The sequence below is a fragment of the Lynx rufus genome, unplaced genomic scaffold, assembly GCF_022079265.1.
Source record: "Lynx rufus isolate CCGP_SWC_20201006 ecotype Redwood Valley unplaced genomic scaffold, mLynRuf1.p SCAF_9, whole genome shotgun sequence".
NCBI lineage: Eukaryota > Metazoa > Chordata > Mammalia > Carnivora > Felidae > Lynx > Lynx rufus.
In genome coordinates, this window is record NW_025814897.1 from 68,854,486 (window position 1) to 68,882,097 (window position 27,612).

The window sequence follows — 27,612 nt, forward strand, 5'->3', positions numbered from 1 at the left end:
GCTGTGTACCTTGGGCTGGTCACGTTCTAAACTTTTATGAACTTTCGTTTTCTCCTCTAGAATAGGGATATTTGCGGTTTCCTTTAGAACTGATATAAGGATTAAAGAAGAAATTATATACAAAAAAATATATGTGAAGAGGGGCACCTGGGTGGCTCAGTCAGTTAAGCGTTGTACTTTAATTTTGGTTCAGGTCATGATCTCATGGTTTGTGAGATCAAGCCCCACATCAGGCTCCAGGCTGACCGTACAGAGCCTGCTTGGGATTCTCTCTCTCCCCCTTCTCTCTCTGTCCATCCCCTGCTTGCATTTTCTCTCTCTCTCTCTCTCTCAAAAAAAAAAAGTTTAAAAAATTATATATATGAAGATGATAAACTAACATGTTGCCTGGTACAAGAAATGGTAACTCTCCCACCAATAGCTTCAGGCCCTTAGATTCAAACAGAATTCATCTGGTGAAGACCTACCCTGGGGGAGACATGAAGACAGTGGGTCTATAACGATGAGTATAGCACAGTTTCTGCCTTTGAGAAGTTCGTGGTCCATTGAAGGATGCAGACATGTAAATAAATAAACAGCAATACAGGAGGAGAAGTCCTGTGATAGGAACAAGCGTTCGGGGAGGGGGGCATGGGGACACGATCACAGGCTTCCTAACTGATCTTGGGGAGAAGGGCATTCAGGCTAATCACCTGGAAGGGGCATTCCATTACGATGAGACCCAGAGGAGGAATAAGAGTTAACCAGTGAGGTGAGGAGATTGTTCTAGAAGAGGGACATTGCTCCAGGAGACGTGAAGTGCCTCAATGAATAAGGAGACAGCGAAGGAGTCCAAGGTGAGGGATGACTTAAAGACCCCTACATTTTTTGGAAGCCACCCCAGCACCAGTTTTCAGCTAGTGAATTGGAGAGGCCCTTAGAGTTAGTGGGTGGGGGGTGATATTGTCTCCTTTGTTTGGGGGTATGATGTCTTTAGCCTTCTGCATTTCGGGTATAGCCAGACACTGAAAATATATCTCTGCGTGCCGTCGTGTAAACAACATCTTACTTGTTAAACAACATGGCGGAAGTTTAGACTTTCAGTTCTCTTAAAATTTCAGCTGTTTGAGAGCGATGATATCAGCAGGGGCAGACACAGATTTTGTGAGGCCTGAAGTTTGTGCACAGTCACGCAGGCAAAATTATGAGGGCTGCTCCCACAGCTTTGCAAGGGCTCAGCCAAGTGAGGGTCCCTGCAGTGCAAGCGTTAGCACTTGCGTGCGTGGTTAGCTTGTTTCTGAGTCACAGGGAAACGCTGGAGTCTGACTTTATCCCTCTGAGCCCGGTTTATGAAGTGGGAATGATCATCAGACCTGTTTCTTGGATTTGTGGCAAGGATGGGCTAAAACAGTTTATGAGGAAATCCTAGCACAGGACAGATGATCAGTAAGTATTTGTTCCTTTTCTTTCTAAAACACACTGTGCACTTCCTTGCAATGCACACATCCACCCATCAGGAATAGACTTCATGACACAAATAATAACTGTTTCTTGCTTGCAGTGAGAGACACTGCCTGTCTCTACGGCTGTTTTGGGGACTTGGAGTAAAATGAATTGCCCTTGTTTGACATACCGCCACATTCCCCGTCAAGAAGGCTCTGCGCCGCTCTTTGGGAATCCACAGATTTCAGCAAGAGCCTTAGAAATGAAAAGGATAAACCAAGAAAGCTAGAGCATGTTTCAGTTTGCTAGGGAGGCAGGGTGGCATGGTGGGGAAAAGAGAATTATAGGCATCAAAAAGCCCGTGTTCAAATTCTGCTCTGTTGCATTTATGCTGTGTGGCCTTGGGAGAATCACTTAACCTTTCATGCTGCAGATTCCTTATGCCAAAAATGGAGCTAATAATCCTCACACTCCCAGGTCATTCAGGGCATTGGTGGGCAAATTGCCTCTGAGAGTTTCTACTATACTGCAGGCATTCAACCGATGCGACCCGATGTCATTTTTACAAAGTATTCTTAAGTATCCATCTACACACATACACTGTTACAGAATTGACTTGCTCAGGGCACCTGAGTGGCTCAATCTGGTTAAGCATCAGACTTCAGCTCAGGTCATAATCTCATGGTGGTCTGTGAGTTCAAGCCCCACGTCAAGCTCTGTGCTGACAGCTCAGAGCCTGGATCCTGCTTCAGATTCTGTGTCTCCCTCTGTCCCTGCCCCTCCCCCACTCACACTCTGTCTCTCTGTCTCTGAAAAATGAATAAACATTAAAAAAATTTTTTTTAATTATTAAAACAACAACAAAAAAGAATTGACTCATCTTTACTGCTTGAGATTTAAATTCTAGAAACCAAATTTTCATGGCTTCTGAAAATCTCCCTCTCCCTCAAGCTTAAAGAGAGGCTATTTTGAACTATCAGCTGAAGAAAGTCAACTTGTGGTGTTTTCAAAGGTGTGTCAGCCCAGGCAGAAGATAGATTCCCTTCATTCCCTTTACATCCTTAGTAATTGAATTCCCTTGTTCAGTTTATGGGCCTTTTCCCCCTTGATTGTCCTTGTGTGGGTGACAGATACAGATCAACACGGGGCTGGAGGCTGGAAGAGTTAAGTCGAGGAGAGTGGCCCCGAAGGAAACCAAACGGAAGATGTGCAAACCAGGCATCGAAATTAATACACTCTAACTTGTAATAACATTTGTGTAGTAATAATATTCCTTTGCAGTTTAATATTCTATTCAGCCCCTTTAAGAGATTGCCCTGGTGCTTAATGAATGACCAATGCTTATTAGGTTAAGTTGTATTTGAGCTGGCCTGTGCTGCTCTGGTTCAAGTGATTTAATGGGAATTATTTAATAGGTATTATTAGGATAATTAGAAAATGATCACAGTTAGGCAATAATATTGAGCTATGAAGGTTGTGAATAACCAAATTTAGAGACAGGCCTGAAAACATGAGTAGTCTGTGACAGTAATGCAAGGCTCCTCTAATAATTACGTGCGCCAGCCTGAAAGGCTCTTTTGTTCCTAGGAGTTATTCATTAGGCGGGCATTGAATTAGAGGAACATGCGGGGGTGCAGGATGGAGGGCAATGATGGCTGATGAGCAAAATGAAGCTTTGATGAGCTCCTAATTGTCGTGACAACAATTCCTTCTTTCTTTCTTCCCAACAGTCAGAAATAAGCTCCCCCACCCGCGGGAAGGGTTGTTCCCCATTTTGTTTTCAAGGAAGGGGAAACAAAGAAAAACGAAAATCCAACAATCCACCCTAGATGACAAGTCATGATGTCCTGTAGGGTGTGTGTTGGGAGGTGGGGAGAAGTGTTATGGATGGATGTCCTTGAGGCATGGATTCCTCTGGTGGTCCTAGGTGCCCAGAGTAAAGGACCAGGATATGCAGGGGCCTGATTGCCCTGGGCTCCACCCCCTATGAGGAAAACAAGCCAAGCATTGCCAGCCCCTTAGATTCTTCTTGGTCAAGGCACCGTTACCTACTGATTTGTTATCAATGAGGTGGTCCATGTTAAGTGCTAAGGCTATGGAATTTCCCAATTATGCAGGAGACCACCATTCAGATTTAGATGGTGTAGATAACAGAATCTGTGCTTTCTTTCAACGCCTGGAGGCAGGTGAAATCTGATGAAAACTTGAGAGCAGCTTGGAGGGAGAAAAGATTTGTCCCTAGGGGAGGTATATGGGAATTAACTTTGCCCTCACAGTGTTACCAACTTTTGGGGAAGGTTTACCAGCTGGTTGTCTTCATGGAGCTTCTTGCTTTTTTTTTTTTTTTTTTTATGGCTTCCCTTCACAAAGATGGAGTTTACAAAGAAATAGCCGGATGTGTGAGGCTGCCAGTAGGTGGCAGCAGGAGCACATGTTATGACAAGAGAAATTGCAATGAAAACCTAGCCAGGAAGAGGGAAGTAGTTTGGCTTGCACTCTGTGGTTTTCATCTTGGCTGCTGCTGAGGAACAGAAGGAATAATACTTTCCTTGAAAATATAACAATGAGGTGTCCTTAAAAGAACACAGACACTGGAATCAGACACTTGTGAGTTTGAAGCCCGATGCCATTCATAGAAAATGACCAAGAGTTAACAAGAGTCCAAAGCCGACGGCTAAGCAAGCAAGGAATTTGGATGGGTTTGCCACAAGTCTATGTGCCGCAAGTGAACAGTGAAATCCAGTCCATCAGAGCACGGGAGTGTTTTGCTCGCAGCCCAGCAAACAGCAGGAAGGCAGCATGGTACAAGTTGCCCCGGACCCAAGTGTCACAGAGTGACCTGCTAGGCCTAGATGGTAGCTGTGTACCCAGTGGACTGTGCCATGGCTCAGGAGCTCAGGGCAAGGTACATGGCAGCCTTTACAGAAAGCACTGAGCACACCAGCCCCTTTCCCTGGAAGCAAGAAGTTGTGTAGCAGTCATGCTGTGGTATCCTGACCTACTTCTCAGAATCGCCTACTTGGCTGGTTCCAGGAATGTCTCAGGGCTGGAGGATGGTTAGGCCCTGTAGTATGGCACTCCCAGCAAAGACATGCCGGGATGCTTGGGGTCGATTGCATATTGCCTTACTCAGCAAATAAAAATCATCCGCTTATTATGGTGTTCATCTCTGCTTCTGGCCTCCGTGGCCACTCTGTAGAAAGTGAGTGGCCTTACAACAAAGATGGGCCCACTGAGGGTGAGACTGAGATTCTCTTCCTGAAGAAGCCTTGGGTCCACTGCATGGATTCCAGGGGCATGGAGGTCTCAGAGTTATGTGCCCTAGAGCATTGCCTTACACACAAAAATTACCATGAGAGCAGCAAGAAATGCATTTTATATCACAAATTAGTACATGTAAATATATAACTGAAAAATTCATCAGGAAATAATACTGAATTTTGCTATATATAAAAGACTAGTACTTTCCATTCTATCTTACTTTTAATGCTTATTCTGACCCATAAAGTTAATTTTGCAACCCTCAGATTTAAAAAAAATCACGGTCATAATGATTTTACCTGGAAAAACATTTGAAACTAGATTACCAAATGGCCGACTCGGCCAGATGCAGAATGCAGTTCCCAAGAAGCACGGAGCAGCAGAACTGTGGACTAGATACTACAAAAGCCCGTTCACTACAACAAGTATACTTTCAAAAACATTGCTAGGCTCTCTCAAGTAAGTGAGGTAAACCTCTCCGGGCCAAGAAGGACAAGGATAAGAAGAAGAAAAGTATGCTGAAACTTCCATGTGCCAGGAAGGGAGGAAGCATCAAAAAGAAATCCAGGGTTGCCTTGAGGATAAATATCAGTGGTTTTAATGGCTAAGCCTTGGGACTAAAGAAAAGTAGGGAAGCTAACCTCAAAGTATCCCGCATTGTGCCAGTTCTTTTAACTCCCTGGAAAACAAGGATAGATGCTCTGTGAAAGAAACCATGCTTCAGTTTATGCTCTCAGGCTTCAGACAAATTAAGTTCAACAAATCATTAAATGATAATAATAAGTAATCGTCCCAAACACAAGGAAGTAAGCCACTAAGAATGGCAAAAACAAGTTTCAATGGCTGAGAACTTCCACTATATTAATTATTATATACAGAATATACTATGTCTATATGTCAAACATTTACAGAAATAGATTGCACATAAAAATGAGCAAGCAAAAACAAAAAACACTACCAAAGTGAACAGACAGCACCACCTCCAGCTTGACCAACCGTAAGCGCAGTCACTTAACATCATAAGCTTCCTGCTGTGATATACCGAGAAAGACGCATCATCACTTATGCAGCAGAAATGCTCAACCTGAATTTAATAATAAGAATAAAATCTGACAATTGTAGAGTAAGAGACAATCTGCAAAATAACTGGCAAATGTCAATGCCATAAAAAAGGGGAGGGGTGGAATCTAGGAACTGTTCTAGATAAAAGGAGACTAAAGGAGCATAACAACTAAATATAATGCTTAATCCTTTAGGTTTAATTTTTGTCAAATAAAAAGTTGAGGGGAAAATGGCTAGGCTTTTTTTTTTAAATAATGAAATGAAGAGCCTGGAAATGAAAAATGCATTCATTGAAATTAAAAACTCGATGAATGTACTAAATAGCAATTTGGACACAGCAGTAGAGAGAATTAGTGAATTGGACAATATATCTGAGGAAATGAACCAGAATGCAGCACAGAGAGAGAAAGAGATGGAAAATATAAAGGCGTAGTTTGTAGCCATAGAAAATAAAATGAGAAGATCTGGTATATGTTCAATTGGAGTCCTGGAAGGAGAGAACAGAGAAAATTGAAGTTGTGTATCATTTGGAGAGGTAATGGATGAGACATGATAGCAAAGCATTTAGAAAGGGTCTGGGGCCCAATGAGTGGTTTATAAGTGTTAGCTTTCTTTTTTCCCAAATGAGTGAAAGACGTGAATCTACAGAGATTCCAGGATACAGAAATCAGGATAAATTTGAAATATGTCCATCCTTACTTGGCACAATGAGTGAAAATGTAGAACATTGAGGACAGAGATGATCTTAAAGTGGACAAAGAGTAAAGATAAGTCACCTTAAAAGGGAACAAAATTTTTACTAACAGCCCTGTTCTCAAAAGCAGTAATGGATGTTACAAAACAGGGAAGTAATAGTGTCAAACAGCTGAAAAAAATAACTCTCAAGCTAGAATAGTGTACAGAGAAAAAAAGGTATTTCAAGAATAAGTGCACAATAAAGACGTATTAATTTTTTCTCGAATAGAGTTAACTATGTATAAACAAATTCCTATAGGGGGGAAAAAGATACACAGAAGGACAATCTATAATATGAAAGAAGAAATGGTGAATAAAAAAATAATAAACATGCAAGTAAATCATTGTCAATATAAAATAATATGGATTTTTATTTTCATGTATTTATTTTTAAAGTTTATTTATTTTGAGAGAGAGAGCACAAGTAGGGGAGGGAAAGAGAGACAAATAGAATCCCAAGCAGGCCCTGTATTGTCAGCATGGAGCCTGAAGCAAAGGCTCGAATTCACGAACCGCAAGATCATGACCTGAGTGGAAACTGAGTGGGATGCGTAACCGACTGAGCCACACAGGCACCCCCATATGGATTTTTAATATGGATTTTTAAAACATAGAACTGAAGCACTGGACTAAAATAGAGGTTAAGTTTGGAGTTGAATGATTGGAAGTCAAGAGTTCCAGGGCCCTTATGTTGCTTAAAAGAAGGCTAAGATATTAAGTTTAGGCTGTTAAGGTATTAAAAACACCTATTTATGTTTTAAATGTAGTCACCCAAAACAATAGAAGTAAAATGTATAACATCCAAATCTGTGGAGGAAACAAATAATATTAATATTAATATTATTTATATTAATTACATATAGTATAATTATATATATGTATATTAATATTATTTATAATAAATAATAATCAGCCAAACAAAAATCCCAACTCAATTCTAAATAAAAATAAGAGAGTATTCTAAAAAGATAAAAAGCACAAAGTAAGACGTAGACACAAGTCAAATATGTCAGTAATCATCATGAAAGTTAATGAACAAGACAGTGACATGCTGTTTAGCAAATCTGCATAAAACATTAATACACAAAAAGTTTTAAAGTAAAAGGATGGCAAAATATATGCTAATTAAATGAAGCTGGAGGTAATGCATTGTGTTTAAAATCCTCCATAAAAAAAAAACTTAAGAAATGAGAAAAAAACTGGAGGTAATTATATTAAAAGCAGGTAAAATAGCCTTTAAAGCACAGTGATGATTAGGAATAAACAGGGTTGCAGCATAATTTTTAAATGATCAACTTACTAAGAAGATATCACAGTTTTAAATGTGTATGTGTTGACTCTAGCAGGCTCAAAATATATAAAACAAAAAATTATAAACTACAGGGAGTAATTTCTGCTACTGTGGCAGGAGATTTTAGTATATCTTTTAATGATTGTCAAGCAGACAAAATATTAGTACAAATGTGAACAATGTAACTAATAACCTTAATTTAAAAGACATTTATAAAACCCTGTACCTCCATATTAGAGAATAGTATATTCTTCTCAAGCTCACATGTGATTTATAAAAATTAACTCTATTAGTTGGTAAATCTCAGAGAACCTAAATTATACAGACTTCTTTCTTTTTAAAAAAAAAATGTTTAATGTTTATTTTTGAGAGAGAGTGCAAGTGGGGAAGAGATAAATGGAAAGGAGACACAGAATCCCAGGCAGGCTTCAGGCTCTGAGCTGTCAGTACAGAGCCCGACGCAGGGCTCTAACTCATGAACCCTGAGATCATGACCTGAGCTGAAGTCGAACTCCCAACCAACTAAGCCACCCAGATGCCCCTATACAGACCACATTCTAAAGTACAATGTACTTAATTTATAAGTCAATAGCCAACAAATATTTTTTTTAAACCATGCATCTAGGAAGGTAAAAGATAAATTTCTCATGGATCAAAGAAAAAAATCAAATGGACACTTCTGAAAATACGTGGAAATTTAAAATGTACTAAATATGAAAAGGAAAACCAGTAGATCAAAACTCAGAGGTGCAGTGAAAGTGGTGTTGAGAGATATTGCCCTAAATACTCCTTTTAGAAAAGAAGAAAGGCTGAAAATTAATGAGTTAAGTGTCCAACTTAATTTAAAAAAAGAAAAGGAAGCCTAATAAAGAAGATAATAAGCAGAAGTAAATGAAATAGAGAGTCATAACAACATGGAGAGGATCAAGCAAGCCAAATGTTGGTTCTTTGAAAAGACTAATGAAAAACTAGAAGCAATGATATTAAATTGATTTTTAAAAATAAAATAGGGGTGCCTGGCAGGCTCAGTCTGTTGAGCATCCAACTCTTGATTTCAGCTCAGGTCATGATCCCAGGGTGGTGACATCAAGCCCCACACTGGGCTCCGTGCTGACAACGCAGAACCTGCTTGGGCTTCTCCTTCTCCCTCTGCCCCTCCCCCCCCCCGCTTGCTCTTGAAAACATAAAATAAAACAGAAGATAGAAATAAATAAATTAGGAATGAGAAGGGCAAACAGAACCACAGATATAGCAGATTCCCAAAAAAATAAAAGAATATAATGAATATTTAATGCAATGCAATTAATTTTAAAATTTGGCAATCTAAGGGTGATTTAACAATCACCACATTAAGAAATGAAAGAGGGAAACCATATGGTCTTTTCAGTATAAGAAGAAAATATCATTTGACAAAATTCAACACTTGGGACAAAAACTTTCAACAAAAAAGGATTAGAACAGGATAGAATGTTCTTAGTTTGAAGAATATCTTCCAAGATGCTGCAGCAAATACCACTGTTGGATGGTAAAATATTAGTAGCATTTCTTTAAAAATCAGAAATAACAGAAGAAGGCCTACCATTAACTCTTCTATTCAACATTGTACAGGGAACCCTAGCCAGTCCAGTAAGACAAGGAAAAAATGGCATAAGGTTTGGAAAGGAAGAAACAAATTTGTGTTGTTTCTCGATGATAGAATCATCCATGTGAAAAGCACCCCAAATTGCACAAATAAATTATTAAAAATAAGAAGAGCCTATATGACAGTGATTGGGTATAAGCTTAAAATAGAAAAAACAATTGCATTCCTAGATCTCAGCATAAAGCAATTAAAAAATGAAAGAAAAAAGATGCCCTTACATTAGCATAAAAATATATGGCACCTAGGAGTAAATCAAACAAAAAATGTATACAACCTTTATGAAGCCAATTTTAATCCTTCACTGAAAACCACCAAGAGACTCAAACATAATTTCACATATACAAAAACCTGATTTAAGCCTACAGTAGCATGCAGATATATAGGAAATAAGTGATTCTCAGACAAGTGATTTTCAACAGAGGAAAAAAATTAAATTGAGCCTTACATCATCCAAACAAACCAATTTCATAAAGATTAAAGTTTTTAAAATTAATTTTAGTTAATTTTTTAATGTTTATTTTAGAGAGAGAGAGAGAGAGAGAGCACGCGCGCGCACGAGCAAGTCGGGGAGGGGCAGAGAGAGAGGGAGACACAGAATCTGAAGCAGGCTCCAGGCTCTGAGCTGTCAGCACAGAGCCTGACACAGGGCTCGAACCCACAAACTGTGAGATAGTGACCTGAGCCGACTGAGCCACCCAGGTGCCCCCAAAGATTTTAATATGAAAAATGAAACTTCAAAAGTTAAGAAGAATCTTTTTGACCTCAAGCTGGTAGTCTGTAGACACTATAAGGGAAAAGATAAGCCACTAATTCAGAAAATACATTTGCAACAAATATAACCAAAAAAGAATCAGTATTCCAGAATATGTGAAGAACCCTTAAAAATCAATAAGAAATAGGCGAGCAAATGTTTGCCTTTATAAAAATAGGCAAATAATAAAAACATATCATGCTCATTAGTAATCAGGAAAATGCAAATACAATGAGAAACTCTTTCAAACTATTAAATTACCAAAATTTATAAAACTTGATAATACTAAGTATGTGGCAAGGTTAAGAAACAAGGGGTACTTTTTATTCAATGTTAGTGGGAGTATAAACAGTCATAGCTCTTTGGAAAATGCTTTGGCTTTCTGTTTTCTGTGAAACTGACCATTTGCATACCATACTAAGGAATTTTATTCATCAGTGTGTATTCCAGAGCAAAACATGGAGAGGGACTTAGACAGCAATCAACAGGAAAATGGGTCAATTATGGTATGTTCAAAGATCCCCCAAAGTGATTTTGACTCTTGAGGAGAGGCAGATTCTAAAAAAAAATTGTTGTAAATTATTCCATTGAAAGAAAGGAAATTGAATGGAATGATTCCATTCAACTCATGTTTATTGAGTGTTGTGCCAATAGAAGTCAGTGTGGCTGCACAGGTTACTCATGGACCACATTTTAGAAGGACACATAAGAGAGATTAGAAAGGGGGCATGTAATGTAGGATTAAAGTGGGTATCATGCAGCAAAGAGGCTCACTCTGAAAAAAAAAAAAAAGAATAAAGACAGCAAAATAGTGCCTTTAAAGCTGTTTCTTTTGGATTGAGAACAAGGAAAGGAGAGACCCAGGCAGATGGTGTAATGTTACAGGATGAAAAAAGACAACTCTTTTCCAACTCTCAGCATTTATGTTTTCTTTATCAAGGAAAATAGTCCTCCATCTAGAAATGTTAAACACATCTAGAAGAGGGAGTTGAATCTGAAAGAGAAATCTAGGTGAGAAAAATGAGAGAGCAATGAATTTAGGTTTCTTTCATGGAGAACGATGGCACGTATACTGGTCTTGTTGGGTGTGGCGTTCCTCAACCAGAATTTGTTGAATGAACCAAATTAACCAGTTATTTCAACATGGCTAGATATAACCTCGGTCTTTGAAAACTCATGGCAAATTCCAGAACCAAAGACTAAAGGCCAGTCTATTTTCTGTGTTTCACTTCACATAGGAAAGAAAGAGGAATTCTGATCCTTGTCAAGATTCTAGGAAGGATTATTAAAGAAACTGTGAATATTTAGAAAGAAACTTAGCGATTATGAAAAGCCACTGGTGTTTACTGAGAAGCTGTGAACAACAAATGTCATTTCCTTTTCTGGGTGGAGCTGTGAGGTTTGTAGTGCCAGTGGACACGGCAGACGTTGTGAAGCTTGATTTCAGGAAATTATTTTACCGAGGCTTCCTGTAACAGCCTCATGGACAAAATATAGAAATGTGTGCTGGGTGATAGAGCGCATTTAGAGTCTGTAGAACAGCCTCACCCAAAGCCTGAGCAGGGTCCCTAATGATGGGCCAGATGGCTCTGTTCTTGGTCCAGTCCCATCTGACATTTTGGTTTTCAATATTGCATAAAGGTCCAGGATGCCCATTTATCAATACTGCAGAAACCCCAAAGCTAGAACTGTGTCAGCTGGAGGAAATATTCGAAAGATTTCCCCATGATGGAACAAAATAAACAAGATGATAGTTAACAAGATACATATACAGTCTTGCATTAGGTTAAGGAAAAGCGGAGTTGCACAAACGGAGCATGAAGTCGTCAGACTTCACCAGCACTCGCATGGAAAGGCCACGCTCGTTTGCAAGGTAGGAAGAGCCCGGTGCAGACACAGCTGCCAACAGACCTCAGCAACTCCAGGGCTCAGACAAAGGTGCAAGAAGATCTCTCCCCTCTGAACTGTTGGTATTTTGTTTGATTCTGGACTGTCTTCAGGTTGCATCCTGGAACACCAGAGGGCAAGTGGAGGTGGGCAGCCCTCTTGTGACACAATGACAAATGACCTAGGGGTGTTGACTCTGACAAAAGAGCACTCTGAATGCCTTCTGAGTGTTAAGTGTTCTCTGTTTTCCCATGGAGGCAAAACTGGGCTTGGCCAGCCCATCAAAGGCCAATGGAAAGAAGTTTTCTATACTTGGAGTACAGAGCCCCGCAGGGATTTCCACCATCACATGGAGAGTTATCACAGAGGCTGGAGAGGGAAGGAGGTAGAGGGAATCCCCGGAACAGATTACCCATGAAGGTTCTTTCATCGCTTATGTCATATGATTTGAATGATGACCATTACCATTTATTGAGCTTAAACTGCATGCCAGGGCTGGGTTAAGGTCTTTGTGTACACAGTCAATCCCACTGTATCTTCATAACAGATGAGGAGACTGAGGCTCAGGGAGGCTACAGTATGTGTTCTTAGCCCACATGGTAGGAGGTGCAAGAGTGGAAGTTTGATCCCAAGTGTAAAGTAACTTTTATGCTATAGATGATCTCTGGTCTATATACCTTATTCTTTCATTTCTGTCTGTGTGGCCATAGCAAGGGGCACATTATCTTCTATTTGGCTGTGCGGCGTTGGTGTTCCCCACTGAACTGCAAGTTCCCAGTTGCCTGTCATCCAAGACACCTAAGGAAGAATAACATTTGGCTATTTCTCTCCCCACCCCTCTTTTAATCCTTCCTGATTAAAACTTCACTTAGATCATGCTACTCAACCACCTTTAGTGTCATTTTGTGTTCTACAGCATAAAGTACAAGAGTCTCAGCATGACATTCAGGGACCTCTAGGATGAGATGTTCATACACTCCCAGACCTCGCCCTCTGCCCCGCCATGCCCCCTTAGTCCTGCCTGATCTCTGTCTCTACCACTTTCTGTTCCATCCCCTTGTCTTTGCTGACATTGCGTCTTCTTGGAAATGTCCTCTCCCATCCTCATTAGTTCCTCTCCAAGTGTTATCCATTCTTCAACACCCCGGTTCAAGCACCACACTTCTTGGAAAGCCAACCTCACATCCTGACCGGGAAAACCCTCCCCTCTCTATACTCCCAGAGTGCTTTTATGCTGCTTAGTTGTGGTTAAGAGTTTTCTAATGTTCTATTTTATTCTAGCTCTTTAAATCCATCTGCTCCAGAAGATTCTCTAGAAAAAGTAATAAAGAGAGATGGCAGGCCTTATGCTTTACTATCTCCAAATTTCTCATCACATGTAGCATTATCTGTCACTGTATCCCCATTACCCAAAGCAGTACCCAATACCTATTCAATAAGTAGGTGTTATTGGATGAGCGAATGAATTTATGCATGAAGGGACAAATGGATGCATTCATCAGAAGTCCAGATCTGCCTTGTGGTACCAATTTCCCCTAAATTGTATAATTTGGTGCATTACACATGAATCTCTCCGGACCCAAATGTCCATATCAACAAAAAGGTGGTTAAGAAGACAGGGAGGAAAGGGAACTCATTTTTATGAATGACTTGTTACAAGCAGGGCAACATGTCAGGCGTGTTACTTGCCCTACAAGCCTATGAGAAGGAGGGAAGGAGTGAGGGGGAGCGGGGAGTGATACAAAGAAGTGAAAAGCTCAGGATAAAGCTCACTAGGGTTCAAGCCCTGGTTCTGCAACTTAATAACTGTGAGCTTGGGAAAATTGAGCTTTTAGACCTCTGTTTTCTCCAGCTATCAAGTGGTGATTATAAAAGAATCTACTGGTGAGTTTCATATGAGGTTTAAATGAGATGTCCCATATATTGAGGTTCCTGGGTGGCTCAGTCGGTTGGGTACCTGGCTTCAGCTCAGGTCGTGATCTCGCGGTTTGTGGATTTGAGCCCCACGTTGGGCGCCATGTTGACAGCTCAGAGCCTGAAGCCTGCTTTGGATTCTGTGTCTCCTCTCTCTCTCTCTCTCTCTCTGTCTCTCTCTCTCTGCCCCTCCTCTGCTACCTTTCTGTCTCTCAAAAATAAATTAAAAAACATTAAAAAAATAAAAAAATAAATGAGATGTCCCATATAATGCACAGAGCCCACTGACTGGCATGTAATCACCAGTCATAATATGGCATAATAAATAGTAGCTTCTCACTACTCTATTATTTGTGTGTCTTTTAAAATATTTTTTTAAATGTTTATTCTTGAGAGAGAGAGGGAGAGAGAGAGACACACAGTGGAAGAGGGGCAGAGAGAGAGAGAGACACAGAATCCGAAGCAGGCTCCATGCTCTGAGCAGTCAGCACAGAGCCTGACACAGGGCTCGAGCCCACAAATCGGGAGATCATGACTTGAGCCAAAGTTGGACGCTGAACCGATTGAGCCACCCAGGCGCCCCTCCTTGTGTGTCTTATTGTTCATTTTAACCAATTAAGAAGCAAAGGCTCAAGGTCACACGTATGTTTTGTCTGCACTATTTTCCCCTCTGCCTATGGGATACTCCAGTATAAATCCTTCTAGAATGGCCATGAGCCACAATACAGCCTGTGTTCTCATTTCAGGGTGAAATACTAAAAAGCCATCTCCATGTTCCTGCTTCTCAAATATGCTTAGATTTTTAACATTTTATTATGTAAACATTTGGCATCTAACATTGTGCATCCAAAAGCAGCATCAGTTTTTCTCATGGTTATTCTTATGTTTAATAAAGGTCATAATCTAGGGGCGCCTGGGTGGCTCAGTTGGTTAAGCGACCGACTTTGGCTCAGGTCATGATCTCACGGTTCGTGGGTTCGAGCCCCACATCAGGCTCTGTGCTGACAGCTCAGAGCCTGGATCCTGCTTCAGATTCTGTTTCTCCTTCCTCTCTGCCCCTCCCCCACTCATTCTCTCTCCCTCCCTCCCTCTCTCTCTCTCTCCCTCTCTCTCTCTCTCAAATCGACATTAAAAAAAATAAAGGTCATAACCTAAGTTATAAGAAGATATGAATAGAACTTTCCCAGTGAGACTCAAAACTAGTAACTTTTTCCCCCATCATTTGGCTTTTCTTTGTGTAAAAAATTAAGATGCCAGTCACCACTCCTCTATAATTAAATGTGGTGTGAGCTTCTCTGCCCCATGAAGGGAGCCACACCTCACCTGAGCACCCAGTAATCATTGGATTTGGGGAAGGAGAAGGAGGAGGAGATAGTAACCAGTAGAGTTACTAGGGTTTTCTTTGGTGGAGATTTTGATGCATCAACATGCAGAAGTTTGGGGCACCTGGGTGGCTTAGTCGGTTAAGCGTCCAACTTCAGTTCAGGTCATGATCTTGCAGTCTGTGAGTTCGAGCCCTGCGTCAGGCCCTGTGCTGACAGCTCAGAGCCTGGAGCCTGCTTCATATTCTGGGTCCTCTCTCTCTTTGCCCCTCCCCTGCTCAAAAAGAAATAAATATTAAAACAATTTTTGTTAAAACATACAGAAGTTTTACCAGTAGACAGGAGAAGTTTCATTTATGGCAGGACATTATCGAGATTATATGAACCTTGGAGCTGAAGTATTCATGCCCTAAATGTCCAGGAGGACGGCCCCCAGAGCATGCACAGGTGGGTTTTATTTTTCACGCCTGCAACCTGAGGCATCAACAGGCCATCAGGGGGGCTGCCGCCTGTTGAGACTTTTTCTGCTACAAACATGGCCCACCAAAGTAGCTCCTAAGCAGGTTGATCATGGGGAGAAAAATGCCAATCTAACCCATTTGCCGCTGATTTCTTAAGCAGATTCAGGCACACAAGATGAAGCACAGCTTTTGCAGGAATGGTTTAAGCTGGTTCTGGAGAAGAATAAATTAATGCGATATGAGTCGGAGCTACTGATCATGTAAGTAAGGCAACACAGATAACAGCGAGTCCTAAAAGCAAAGAGGGTGGGAGTGGGGTGGCTCACCCTCCCGGGTTGAAGTCCCAGGAATTTTTCTCCTTGTGCATACAGAATTGTGATTGAGGCAAATTGATATTTGGTGCCTTGCATATCATGCTGGCATTAGTGCAGAGAATCTTCAGTTGTCTGTTCCCTCTGTGGAGTCCTATGGCTAAAACAGACCTCAAGTGATGGGTCTGGAGCTAGAGGGCATTTGGATAAGGTATTTTCAATCCATCCTTGTCCCCGAGACCAGTGTGGGGGGGGCACCTGCAGTCACACACCTGCAATAGGGAAGCTTATGTCTGGGAAGAGGCTGGGGAGATCTGCCTGGCCACTTCCTTGTGGCTTTAACATACAAGGACTGAGACCTCTCTGGCTGTCCTCTCTGAATAAGAGAGCAGCCTGGTGGGAGAACCAGAAAGTAGAGGTGGATGTCATCATACTCTGAAAGAGTTGAAGGTCACTCAGCATGTGGGCATATCTTTTAGGGGTAACCATGCAACCCACTGCACTAACCAGACCCCAGAATTAGACATACTCATCTATGTAGTTACAGAAAGTAATGGACCCACTTGCTTCTTGGGGTCAAGACTTTTACCCTAGACCAATGTATCTCAACTGAGGGCAATTTTGCCCCCCCCCCCCACCACCGGAGGATATTCAACAATGTCTGGAGGCATTTTTGGTTGTCATACCTAGGAGGTGCTACCTGTGTCTGGTGAGTAGAGGCCAAGAGTGGTACTTAACATCCCACAATGCACAGGATGCCCTGTCTCCCCCCACCAACTATTGAAGTAAAATGCCCATAGCATCAAGATTGAGAAATCTTGGGGCGCCTGGGTGGCGCAGTCGGTTAAGCGTCCGACTTCAGCCAGGTCACGATCTCGTGGTCCGTGAGTTCGAGCCCCGCGTCAGGCTCTGGGCTGATGGCTCGGAGCCTGGAGCCTGTTTCCGATTCTGTGTCTCCCTCTCTCTCTGCCCCTCCCCCGTTCATGCTCTGTCTCTCTCTGTCCCAAAAATAAATTAAAAAAAAAAAAAAAACGTTGAAAAAAAAAAAGATTGAGAAATCTTGCCATAGACCTATGGCAAGGCTCAGAGTAATCAAGAACACAGGTCTGCTGTAGGCAGGCTAGTCCCAGGAGAAAAAGGGTGTGAGCTAAGTTCACCTAGTCTCTTCCCAGATTTACCTCTCCCAGGTTGAGAGTGAGTAGGAGTGGAGACTGGGGAAGGAGACTAAGAGTTCTACTCGTTGAGCTTCAGGGACATGGAAGGAAAGTCTGGGAAGAAAGCATCATCCTTAGTAACTATTTTTTCTGTCACTATTTTTCAAGTTGATACACATGCTGAGACTCAGAGCAACACTTACCCATGCCCGCCTGACTGCAAAGCCTTTTTTCCCCAACCATACCGTCTGCCTGTGGACCAGATCTGAAGTACAAAGTTCATTCAACAAAAATGTATCCAACACATTCTGTGTGCCAGGAACTGCTGGGTAGTATGGAAATAAAAATGAGTGAGGCCACAGTCCCTATTTTCGAGGATCTCATGATTTTAGGTGCATGGGCTCTACCTGTGAGAGTCTGAAAGTCAATGACTGCTGCTGTTACTGCTTAGTGACCAGCTTCCCTAGTTAGTCTGCTGCCAGAGGGAACCTTCAGCTCCAAAAGAGGCCAGAGGGAAGCTCAGGCAGGTGAGCTACACAAAAGCAGGAATGGTTTAAGCTGTTAAAGGATAGGTTTTAGTTTAGAGAAAAGACCTGGTTGAACAGAACCATCTTGGATAACCGACTTGGGTGCTTTGGGAAAGCAGATACCAAGACAAGATTGGAAGTCCAAGAAATGTACTGGGATAAAGGGAAATAGGAGGGGGAGTAAGAGGCAAGTCTACAGACCCTCTTTGGTCCTGACACCTGTGAAAGGAGAAGGGGAGGAAAGGGAATTGAACAGAGGAGCCTGAGATGGCCCTGTAGCCCTGAGAACATCTTAGCCAGGCCAGAGGGAGAACCAGAGCAGAGATGCCATCAGAGGAGTCCAACTCCAGTACTACCGCTGTGCTCTGACATTGGCTGGGAGCTGCCTGGGGACAGTGTGGCCACAACACGACACTGAGTGGATTCTGCCTCAGCAGTCAGCTTGCTGTACTCTGCCCAGAAAGTTCTCTCTTAAAGGAAGGCTTGAGTGGTACACTTCCATTGGCTATCAGAGCGGGCCAAGAGAAGTTCAGGGTCAATAACAAAAGGCAGAATATTGAACACGGCAGGGACCTTGACCCAAGTAGTAGTAAAAATAAGGGCAGCAATGACAGGGCATAGCAAAGTGTAGCAGATACCCATGCACGCCGTGGGTAAGGTGCAAGTGAAGGCCCCATGATGTCAAACCCAGGGACCTATTCTCAGCCCTCACCCTCTTCAATGTCTCTGTAGCAATGAATCCCCTCGACCTCTCTCTTCTCTCTCAAAACTTTCTCCTCCTGGTTTCTGTGATGCTGAATTTCTTGTTTTAATTGCTTCTCAAAGTTTTGATTGCTTCCTCCCTGGTGACATCTGTTTTGTTTGACTTCCAAATGTGGGCATTTCCAACCTCGTTGTCTTCAAATTTTTCTTTCTCTGTAGTCTTCCTCTGAGGGATCACATGACTTCACCCACCCTCTCTGATCCCTGTGACCTCTGTTTGTGGTCCTCATTCTCCTGAGAACTCCAGATATGGGTTCCCAAAGCTCTGGGGAACCTCCACATTACAGATGGCCTAGCAGGTGGGCGCCTTGCACACACGAGGGATACACATGGAATAGTCCCAGGCATTGAAAGGTTGAGAAGTTCCAAACTGACCTTTACCAAGAACTAACTTCTCTTCTTGACTTTGCTGCTCCTATTGGTGGAAACACAGAGACCCCAAGTGTCCCTGATCCCTCTTTCCACATCTCCTACAACCAGATGGACAGCGTCTGAATTTTATTGCCTCCACATGGACACAATGGCTCTCTCCTGCCTCCTCTTCCTTGTTTTGCTCTTTATCACAATCAGGGATTTGGGAATTGTTAGAGGTGATACTTGAAGTCCCTTTGCCCCTAAAAGAGAAAAGATTTTCAGGTTGTCATTGCTTCTCTCCTGGATCATACTAGTCGTTTCTTGATGATGCATCCCCAAAGGGCGGCCTGAGTGGCCTTCCAAACACCCACTGAGATCGCATCACAGCCTTCAGCGGCTCCATGGTCTTTCCAGTTCGGCATATCCCAACAGTCCTTCTGGGCTCCTTCAGCGACCCCAGCAGTAGCAGAACTTTCCGTTTAGAGATATTCCAAGACCTCAGTTTTAATGAGAAAAAAAAAAAAAGAAGGCAGTAGCTGTAGTCAGTGAGCTTCTATTTCTAGGCAGATCGTCAGTTTTTACAAGGTCTGAACATTTTCTCATCTCCAGGGCCCAAGAATTAGAACTGGAAGATCATCAAAGCAGACTGGAACAGACATTAAGAGAAAAAATGCTCAAGGAGGGTGAGTACGATGACATGTTTGGGGCCCCTTGTTAAAGACATTTTTCCCCCGAGAGGCACTTGCACAGAGCACCCTGCAAATCCCAGAGTGGGACGCTCTTCCTGTCTTGTGCAAGCAGCCTGGAGGCAGAACGGGAGGCTGGATGGGTGGAAACTCACCACCTGCCCAGCAAGTCGCTTCTGGCTTTGTTCACCTGGGCTATGAGGGCAGCAGTTTACTCCATCCCATGAGCTAACAGAGCAAAATCATTCATTCGCTTTCCCATTTATTCAGTTAAGGAGTATTTGCTGAGAGTCTAGGGGAGCCCTGGCAATAGGAGAAGAGCACCCCTGCCTCGTGGTCTCACCGGGGAGGCCAACATGCAAACTGGTGTTTGTAGTACAATGAGACGAAGGCCAGGACACAGATGCTTTGGGAACACCAAGGAAGGAGGGCCTAGTTCTGCCAGGCACCATAGATGGCACAGGAAACACCCTTCCCAGCACAGGCCGGACCAGGTCAACACAAATGAGAAAATAATTTCCACCACAAAGGAGGGAAAGCTGACATAAATTCAATTCACATGCTATACTGATTTATGCATTCATTGGTTCCAGCCCAGTAAGACACCATTTTGTGGCTGTGTGTTCATGGGACCAGATCCACGCATGGCTTTCCTACACTTAGGCCTAGGTCTAAAAGGACAAGTTCAACAATTTCTTTACACCTCATGGACCAAACATACTTACCTATGGGGTTGCCTGGTACAGGGCAAGCACCTGACAAATATTAGACGTCATCTTTGATTGTTTTTTACTTAGGCATTTTATCCCCATTTTACAGTTTAGAAAACTGAGTCTCGGAACTTAAAAAGTATGTTCAAGGTAAGTAGTGAGAGGACAAAGATTCAGGCACAGACTACCAAAGAGGGTCTCCTATTCCTTCCCACGTAGTAATGATTTGTGGACTTTCTTTATAGCAACAAAAAATTCTATTTCTAGCAAAATCTTTATAGGGCTGCACTGTATAGAACAGATAAAAGTGTTATACATCATTTTTATTTGTCAGAGGGCTCGCATGAGTCCATTGATGACAAGCCAACATTGAGGGAGGAATGTTTTATTTTTCTGTGTTGATTATCAAATAAGGAGCAACGACACTGGAATATACCCAGATTAACAAGATCATAGAAGGAGTAGGAGTAAGATGGGTGAGAAGTCAGGGTACTCTGGGTTTTCTTCCTCCCTCAAACACAGCTATGTTGAGGTCAGATGATTTGGAACAACCAGGAAATTGATCTATGGAGTGTCAGAAGGATCTCCATGATTGGAGGGAGACAGTGTGCCAGGTACAAGGTGCATGGACATGAACTTGGGGAGAGAGAAACAGCAGTGCCACAGAAGAGAGGGAACCCTTTCCATGGAGAGACAAAGGGAAAGAAAGAGAGAGGGGTTGAGAGAGTGTGGCATCAGGTTTGCACAAGAGGAAAACCGCTCTGGACCAGGGACTGGGGAACAAGAAGTACTAAGTATAGCAGGGTTGTTTTTTTTTTAATTTTATTTAAATCCAAGTTAGTTAACATATAGTGTAAAAATAGTTCAGGAGTAGAATGTAGTGATTCGTCACTTACATATAATACCCAGTGCTCATCCCAGCAAGTGCCCTCCTTAATGCCCATCACCCATCTAGCCCAACAACGTGGATGGAACTGGAGTGTATTATTTATGCTAAGCAAAATAGGTCAGTCAGAGAAAGACAGAAATCATACGATTTCACTAATATGTGGAATTTAAGAAACACAACAGATGAACATAGGGGAAGGGAAGGCAAAATAAGATAAAAACAGATAAAAACCATAAGAGACTCTTAAATACAGAGAACAAACTGAGAGTTGCTGGAGGGGAGGTCGGGGGGATGGGCTAAATGGGTGATGGGCATTAAGGAGGGCATCTGTTGAGATGAGCACTGGGTATTATATGTAAGTGACGAATCACTACATTCTACTTCTGAAACCAATACTACACTAACCTGGATTTAAATAAGTTCATTAAAAAATAAATTAATTAAAAAGAAAAAACCATAGAGCATAATATCTGATTTATACATCAAATAAAAATTTCAGTTTGCTCTGTTTCTGGATGGTAAAATAAAAACCACCAACAGTCCCCATTAGCCATCTTTGAACCTTTTTTTTTTTTTTTAACTTTTACTAAGGAGTGAGGATCATACATTTCTTCATTCCCCTTAGCCGATCTTCCATAAAAGCTCTAGCCCACTAGTTAGCAAGAGAGGAAAAAAAAAGAAAAAAGAACTTTATTTATCCCTCTCTAGTAGACTCGGTCTGATGCAATAAGTTTAACAATCCCTGTAGCAATGCTTAGTCTCTTTGGGATGAAAATGTTCAGCCTTGGAGATGGCCAGCTTTTCCTTCTGCTTTCCTCCCTAAGGACGGGTAGTAGGGAGAGGCAGGTTTTGTGACTTCGCAGCAGTAGGTATCTGGGTCGTTTGCTCTGATTCACTGAGTCCCCACCCAGCTGTGTCCCATCATCCGGCTGCCACTCTCCCTGCTGGCATTTGCAAGCTGAGGTGTATGGCTGGCATCATCCATAGCCTGGCCACTCCTCAGCATGCCTGGAGCCTGGTGGCAGTCCCTGGCTTACTCAGGCTCACCTCAGCACATCGTCCATTCAGCTTGTCCAGACAGTCTCCACCGTGGGACCACGTCACTCCTCATCGCGGGGGAGCCCTCTGGGAGGCTCACTGGCCAGCTACCTTTGGTAGCTCTAGGGCTGGTGGGCACTCTTAAGCCCCATGGCTGCCACACACAGCAGATTGGGATCCGGGGAGCCACACTCAGACCCTTCTCTGCCCAACCACCACATACTGCCCTATGTTTATGCAGAAGGCACCCTTCCAGCTGGCTTCTTCCCAGAATTCCAAACAAGGGGCTGGGTAAGAATCCTTGAGCCCCCGGTGTTCCCATCAAATGGTATGACGTTTCCTGGCCCAGAACAGAGAGGCTAGAGCTAACCCTCTGCTTCTAATCGTCTCTTGCCCATAAAACACGAAGTACCGAGGGAATGGTGTTTCTCTATTTCCCTTTTGTCATATATGCCTTCTTCCTGACCCCATCCTCTGAACTAAGACTCATGTGAGAAACAGTGGCCCTTCTTTGCTCCAGGATCAGGCTCACCACCTAGTCCCTGGCATGCTAAAGGGAACGGGCTCAGGTATTTATAAAGTCGTCTCCCAAGGCAACAATCTGGTTGACAAGACTTAAATCTGCCTTAAAATCTATTTTGATTGTCAGAAAATCATTACTACCTGTTTCTTATCCCTTCCCTTCCTTTTGTAGCAATCTTATGTCCCCCGGGGCAATGGGATGTGTCAGGCCAATTAGGAAGAAGTTCTTGTACTCTTAAGACAAAAGAGAAAACATGCTCACAGTCTGGAGACACCGTCCCATTGGCCAACCAGAGCCTTATTTTGCTTCTGCCTGGTCTCTCCTCAAAGGGCTGCAATTTGTCATTAACTACAAAAAAAAAAAAAAAAAAAAAAAAAAAAAAAGAAAAGAAAAAAAGGATCGTCAACTTTGAAGTCCTAGCCCCTGATGCAGATGGTTTGTTTAGAAACTTTTCTCATAGATTCCTTTGTTGTAGTTCAGACATGTTTAGGGAAAACAGCCTTCTTGTTGTTCCGTTGGTTTCTTTTTTTTCTTGCAGGGGAGGGGAGGCTGGAGAACTCTGTGGGGCCTGGCTGATATTCTTTTCCTTACAAAGGGATTTCCCCCTGTTTGCTTTGTATATACTCTCAGATGAAAACTGAGCTGACTGCAGCACAAAGCACCCTCCTTGCTAATCTGTGGCTGCGAGAGAGTTCCCTGGTGTTAAATTCATTTCCTTGTTTTCTCCATGGAAATTAGAAGACAGAACAAGTCCGAAACAATCAAGAATGCCCATGCCAAGATCTCTCCCTCGGCCTGAATGTTACCTGAGGCCCAATGCTTGCTGTTTTTTTGTTTTTTAGAGAGCCAGAAAGATGAGAGCGATCTGAACGAGGAGCAAGAAATACTCAGCGAGATGATGCAAGTAATTGAACAAAGGGACAGACTCGTGGACTCCTTAGAGGAACAGCGCATAAAAGAAAAGGCTGAAGACCAGCACTTTGAAAGCTTCATATTCTCCAGGGGCTGTCAGCTGAGTAGGACGTGAGCAGCCCAAGGCGCTGGCCCTGGATGCTGGCTGAGGATCAGGCCGGGCACACCTCACTCACTCACGGTTCCTTGGCAGGATTTGCCAAACGTGGAACTTAAGTGACGCCCTATTGCAATTTCTTCTTAAAATTCTCCCATATGGAGTACAGCTGCCCAAGACCCTTCCAGAGATTATAATGACGAATAGACAAAGATGGTTAGGGAATTGGCAGTCACTTTGGCACGTCTCACATTGGAAGTGACCTTGGCAGATGACCAGCATTGTTTTCCCTGGAAAGTGACACAGGGATCGACTTTCCTGCTGTTTTTATCATTTATCTCCCCAATTCATTGAGTTACACATCTTAAGATTTTTACAAAGCTGCCTTTTCATTAATATATCCATATTTGCCCTTTTTTTTTTTTTTTGCATGGATGACCGGTTTCCAAATGTCAGAAAGAAGCAGCCACAGTTTAAAGATTAGGTTAATATTTAAAAATTGTGTTTCCAGAGAAAGAGGAGAAACCTTGAGATTACTGATTACATAAAGCAAATAACTCATATAGCAGGTGTTAATTCAATCCAGGGTGAATTTAATTTACCGGTTGTATTTATAAGCCTTAATATAATATACATAAGAAATGAGAGTTTAATACAACATTTGAGCCTTAATTTCATTTTTAAAAAAAAGAGAGAAGGAAATCAAACTTTAACTTCATACTGGCAAGACTATCAGTGTTCACCAAATACTGCAGGCTTAGAAAAGCTTTTGTTCTCAGAGTCCTCTCCTTACTGGCCCTGGAACACAGTGAAAAGTGTTTCTCGAAAATGAATCATTTTCCAGTGCATTTTTATAACCGTTGGTAATGGCACTGAAAACACACACACTCGTGATCCAAGGCGAAGAAGGCTTCCCGGTGACAGCCTTCTCAGGTCCAAAGAGAAGTGTCTCCAGCGCTCTCTCCAGGGACTCCCTGGGAACTCCACAGGACAAGGACAAAACCACTTCTGACTTCACCCTAGAGCTGAGTGCAGCGACCCCATTTACCAAAGGCAGTGATCAAATCCCAAACTGGGTCATGGATTTTTTTTTTTTTAAGTGACATTTTCAATGTGAAAAGAAAGCCAGGAGATGGAATTTGTGCACTGACAGGAGATTCCTGGGTCGTTTTGATGGTTCATATGGGAACCAAAGAAAAGATTTTAAATAGTGATCTGTTGTCATAAAGTATTTGATTGTTTACAGTCAATGGGATTCTTTGAAGAGTCAGCCTGTTGCTGACAAGAGACAGACTGAGGAACTCTTTGTTATATGTTTGGCCTCTCTCATTTCTGCAAGTGTGTAAATGTGTCATTGAACAAAAGGTGCTTTGCAACAGTTGGCTCTTGAGACCTAACTCTCCTCAGTTCATGTTGACCATGAACCACTGCTGTGTGAGGTGCTGTCTATGTGCACCAGTCTGGCCAGCTGATAAGCCAGAAATCAGAAATGTAACTGGATTTCTCAAGTGCGCCAATGTTTTGGGTGGTATTAAAATGCAACCTTTCCATGGCAGACCAAATTCCGAAGGTTGTAATTCTTTTTTCCTTCCTTCTTCTTCCTTTCCCCTTTTAAAAAAAAGAGTCAAATCTTCTAGTGCCTGAATTCTATTGGGGAATATGTGCAGGCATCTATCTAGCTGTCAAAACTATGCCATTTATGGCTATTTACCTCTTCTTATTTATTTATATATTTGGTGGAAATTGCTAATACAGTTTCCTCACAATTCTGATTTTCCTGTATTATAACTTGGAGAAGATCTATTGGCACTAGGGGGTATCAGTATATAAGCTATTTAACATACAAGTAACCCAGATGTTTGGGGCAGTGAGCTAGTTGTATAGTATTAAAGATTTATGGAGATAGTTAAAATAATATTTTTGGCCTTCAGGCATTTAAAATAAGACTCTGGATACTCAGGAATTTTAATTCACTTAAAGAAAAAGATCTAGAACTTCTGTTTTTATTCTAGAATATTTAGAAGTATTCAAACCCAGTGTTTTCTGTCAGTTCTATGAAAGCATGCTGCTTGCGACTTGCATATGTTTAATGTGATGCTTACCTGTGTGGTGTCTGGATTGTTTTGATACAAAAGAATTTACTGCCACTTATTTTTGATTTGTTCTATTTTCATCTAAAAGAAAGATCCTCCTGAGGGAGGCCAAGAAACACCTTCTTTCTGTTAATAGATGAGAAAGGCGATTTGTTCATTTTCTCTTTCAAAGACCATGTTCTGGAGTTGAAGGCTGAGTCTTACGTGGCCAGGTTGAAACACACGCTCATACCTAAGAGCCTTTTACTTAGGCCGGCTTTTTACCAGCACGTAAAACCATTTCAATGGACATTTCCAAAATGACACAAATATTGTAGCTGTTGAATTATTTTGAACAATTCCATTCCTATTCACAATAAAGAATGTTCTAAGACCGTCAAAGTGTAAAATATTGTACATTTGAAAGACAGTTTCTTTATGCAGTACGGGTAGGATTATGGCGAAAACAGCTTCTTCTGTCCCATAAAAGTATACTTGTGATCAAAGCTGGACAAGTTAGGACTCTGAACGAGACATAAAGCCCCAGCTCCGGGTCGTATTTTATAGCCAGTCTCACACAGCTTCTGAGTTAAACTAAAGGGCTCATGTTAGTTGCTAGTTTAGGATTTTACATAAGTTGAATCAAGAGGACATGTCTGAAGCTTGCTCTCGCAAAGCATTCATTTGTTGACCTATTTGTGTAACAAACATTCTCTGAATGCCTGTAGGGTTGTGCAGCTTCCATTAGGGGAGAATATCAGTCCTCCACTCTGCCCCCAAATAACTGCAAAAATAAACAAGTACCACTCGCAAATAAATACAAAGGTAAAGAACTATTTCATTATAAGCATCAGTCTATTCTACTCACATTTATCTCAAGTCTAAAGACATTTATCCCCAACTCTTTTTTTTTTTTTTAAATTTTTTTTTTTTTTTCAACGTTTATTTATTTTTGGGACAGAGAGAGACAGAGCATGAACGGGGGAGGGACAGAGAGAGAGGGAGACACAGAATCGGAAACAGGCTCCAGGCTCTGAGCCATCAGCCCAGAGCCCGACGCGGGGCTCGAACTCACGGAGCGCGAGATCGTGACCTGGCTGAAGTCGGACGCTTAACCGACTGCGCCACCCAGGCGCCCCTATCCCCAACTCTTGTAGTGCTTCTTTGGCAATGAAAATAAGTTCGTTTCTAAAACTGTGAAAAATACTATCAGGTTGTACTGTTTCATTTAGACCTTGACTTTGGCAGTGTGAGGCTGCTTGGACTCAATCAATGCTGAGATGCAGCATGTTAATTGCGACTGAGAAAGGAAGTGGCAGGTGTTTCCAACTCTGATGAGCTGCAATGAAATTGATGTTTTCTGCATTCTGGAGGCAAATGGCAATTCAGCAGTGTCTGTCTTCCCAGGAAGCAGACTTACAGGCTTTTCCTTCCAAACTGAAAATGGCAGCATGTCCCAGCCAGGTGGCTGATCAGAGAACTACCTCAGCAGGGCAGAGGTGGCAGGGGGCAGCTGGGGCTGCCACACGAACAGAGAGAGTCGCAGTCATTGGATGTGGTGAGCTCAAATGTAATTTATTGTAATAGGAAGGTTCACGTACAGGGAAGCGTGTACTGTTTCGCCTACTGTTTATCTTCTAACCTCACTGCTGAGTAGCTTGTAAAAGATTAATTTGCTCTGACAATTGGGAACTATTCATGTGGGCTGAAATGCGTTACATGGGCACTGCTATAAATACTGAAATGAACCAAAAATAAATGGTTTCCTGTTGAAGGAATCAAAACATTTTCATGTGGGCTTGGTCTGGCACCTCCAAGGGCAGTGTCCA

General features: G+C 42.2%; 1 protein-coding gene across 3 annotated transcripts in view; it reads left to right on the plus strand.

Moving 5' to 3' along the window:
* The window catches only part of MICAL2 (microtubule associated monooxygenase, calponin and LIM domain containing 2), a 223,342-nt gene extending 197,157 nt beyond the window's left edge, over nt 1-26,185 (plus strand). For 2 of the 3 annotated variants that reach the window (XM_047070161.1, XM_047070162.1), the window contains 3 exons: nt 15,906-16,008; nt 19,466-19,539; nt 23,545-26,185. In XM_047070161.1, coding sequence (XP_046926117.1) covers nt 15,906-16,008; nt 19,466-19,539; nt 23,545-23,729 — 362 coding nt within the window. In that variant the 3' untranslated portion in view covers nt 23,730-26,185. The remainder of the gene's footprint in view (nt 1-15,905; nt 16,009-19,465; nt 19,540-23,544) is intronic. The other variant, XM_047070165.1, reaches the window with a different exon arrangement.
* The last annotated feature ends 1,427 nt before the right edge of the window (nt 26,186-27,612 follow it).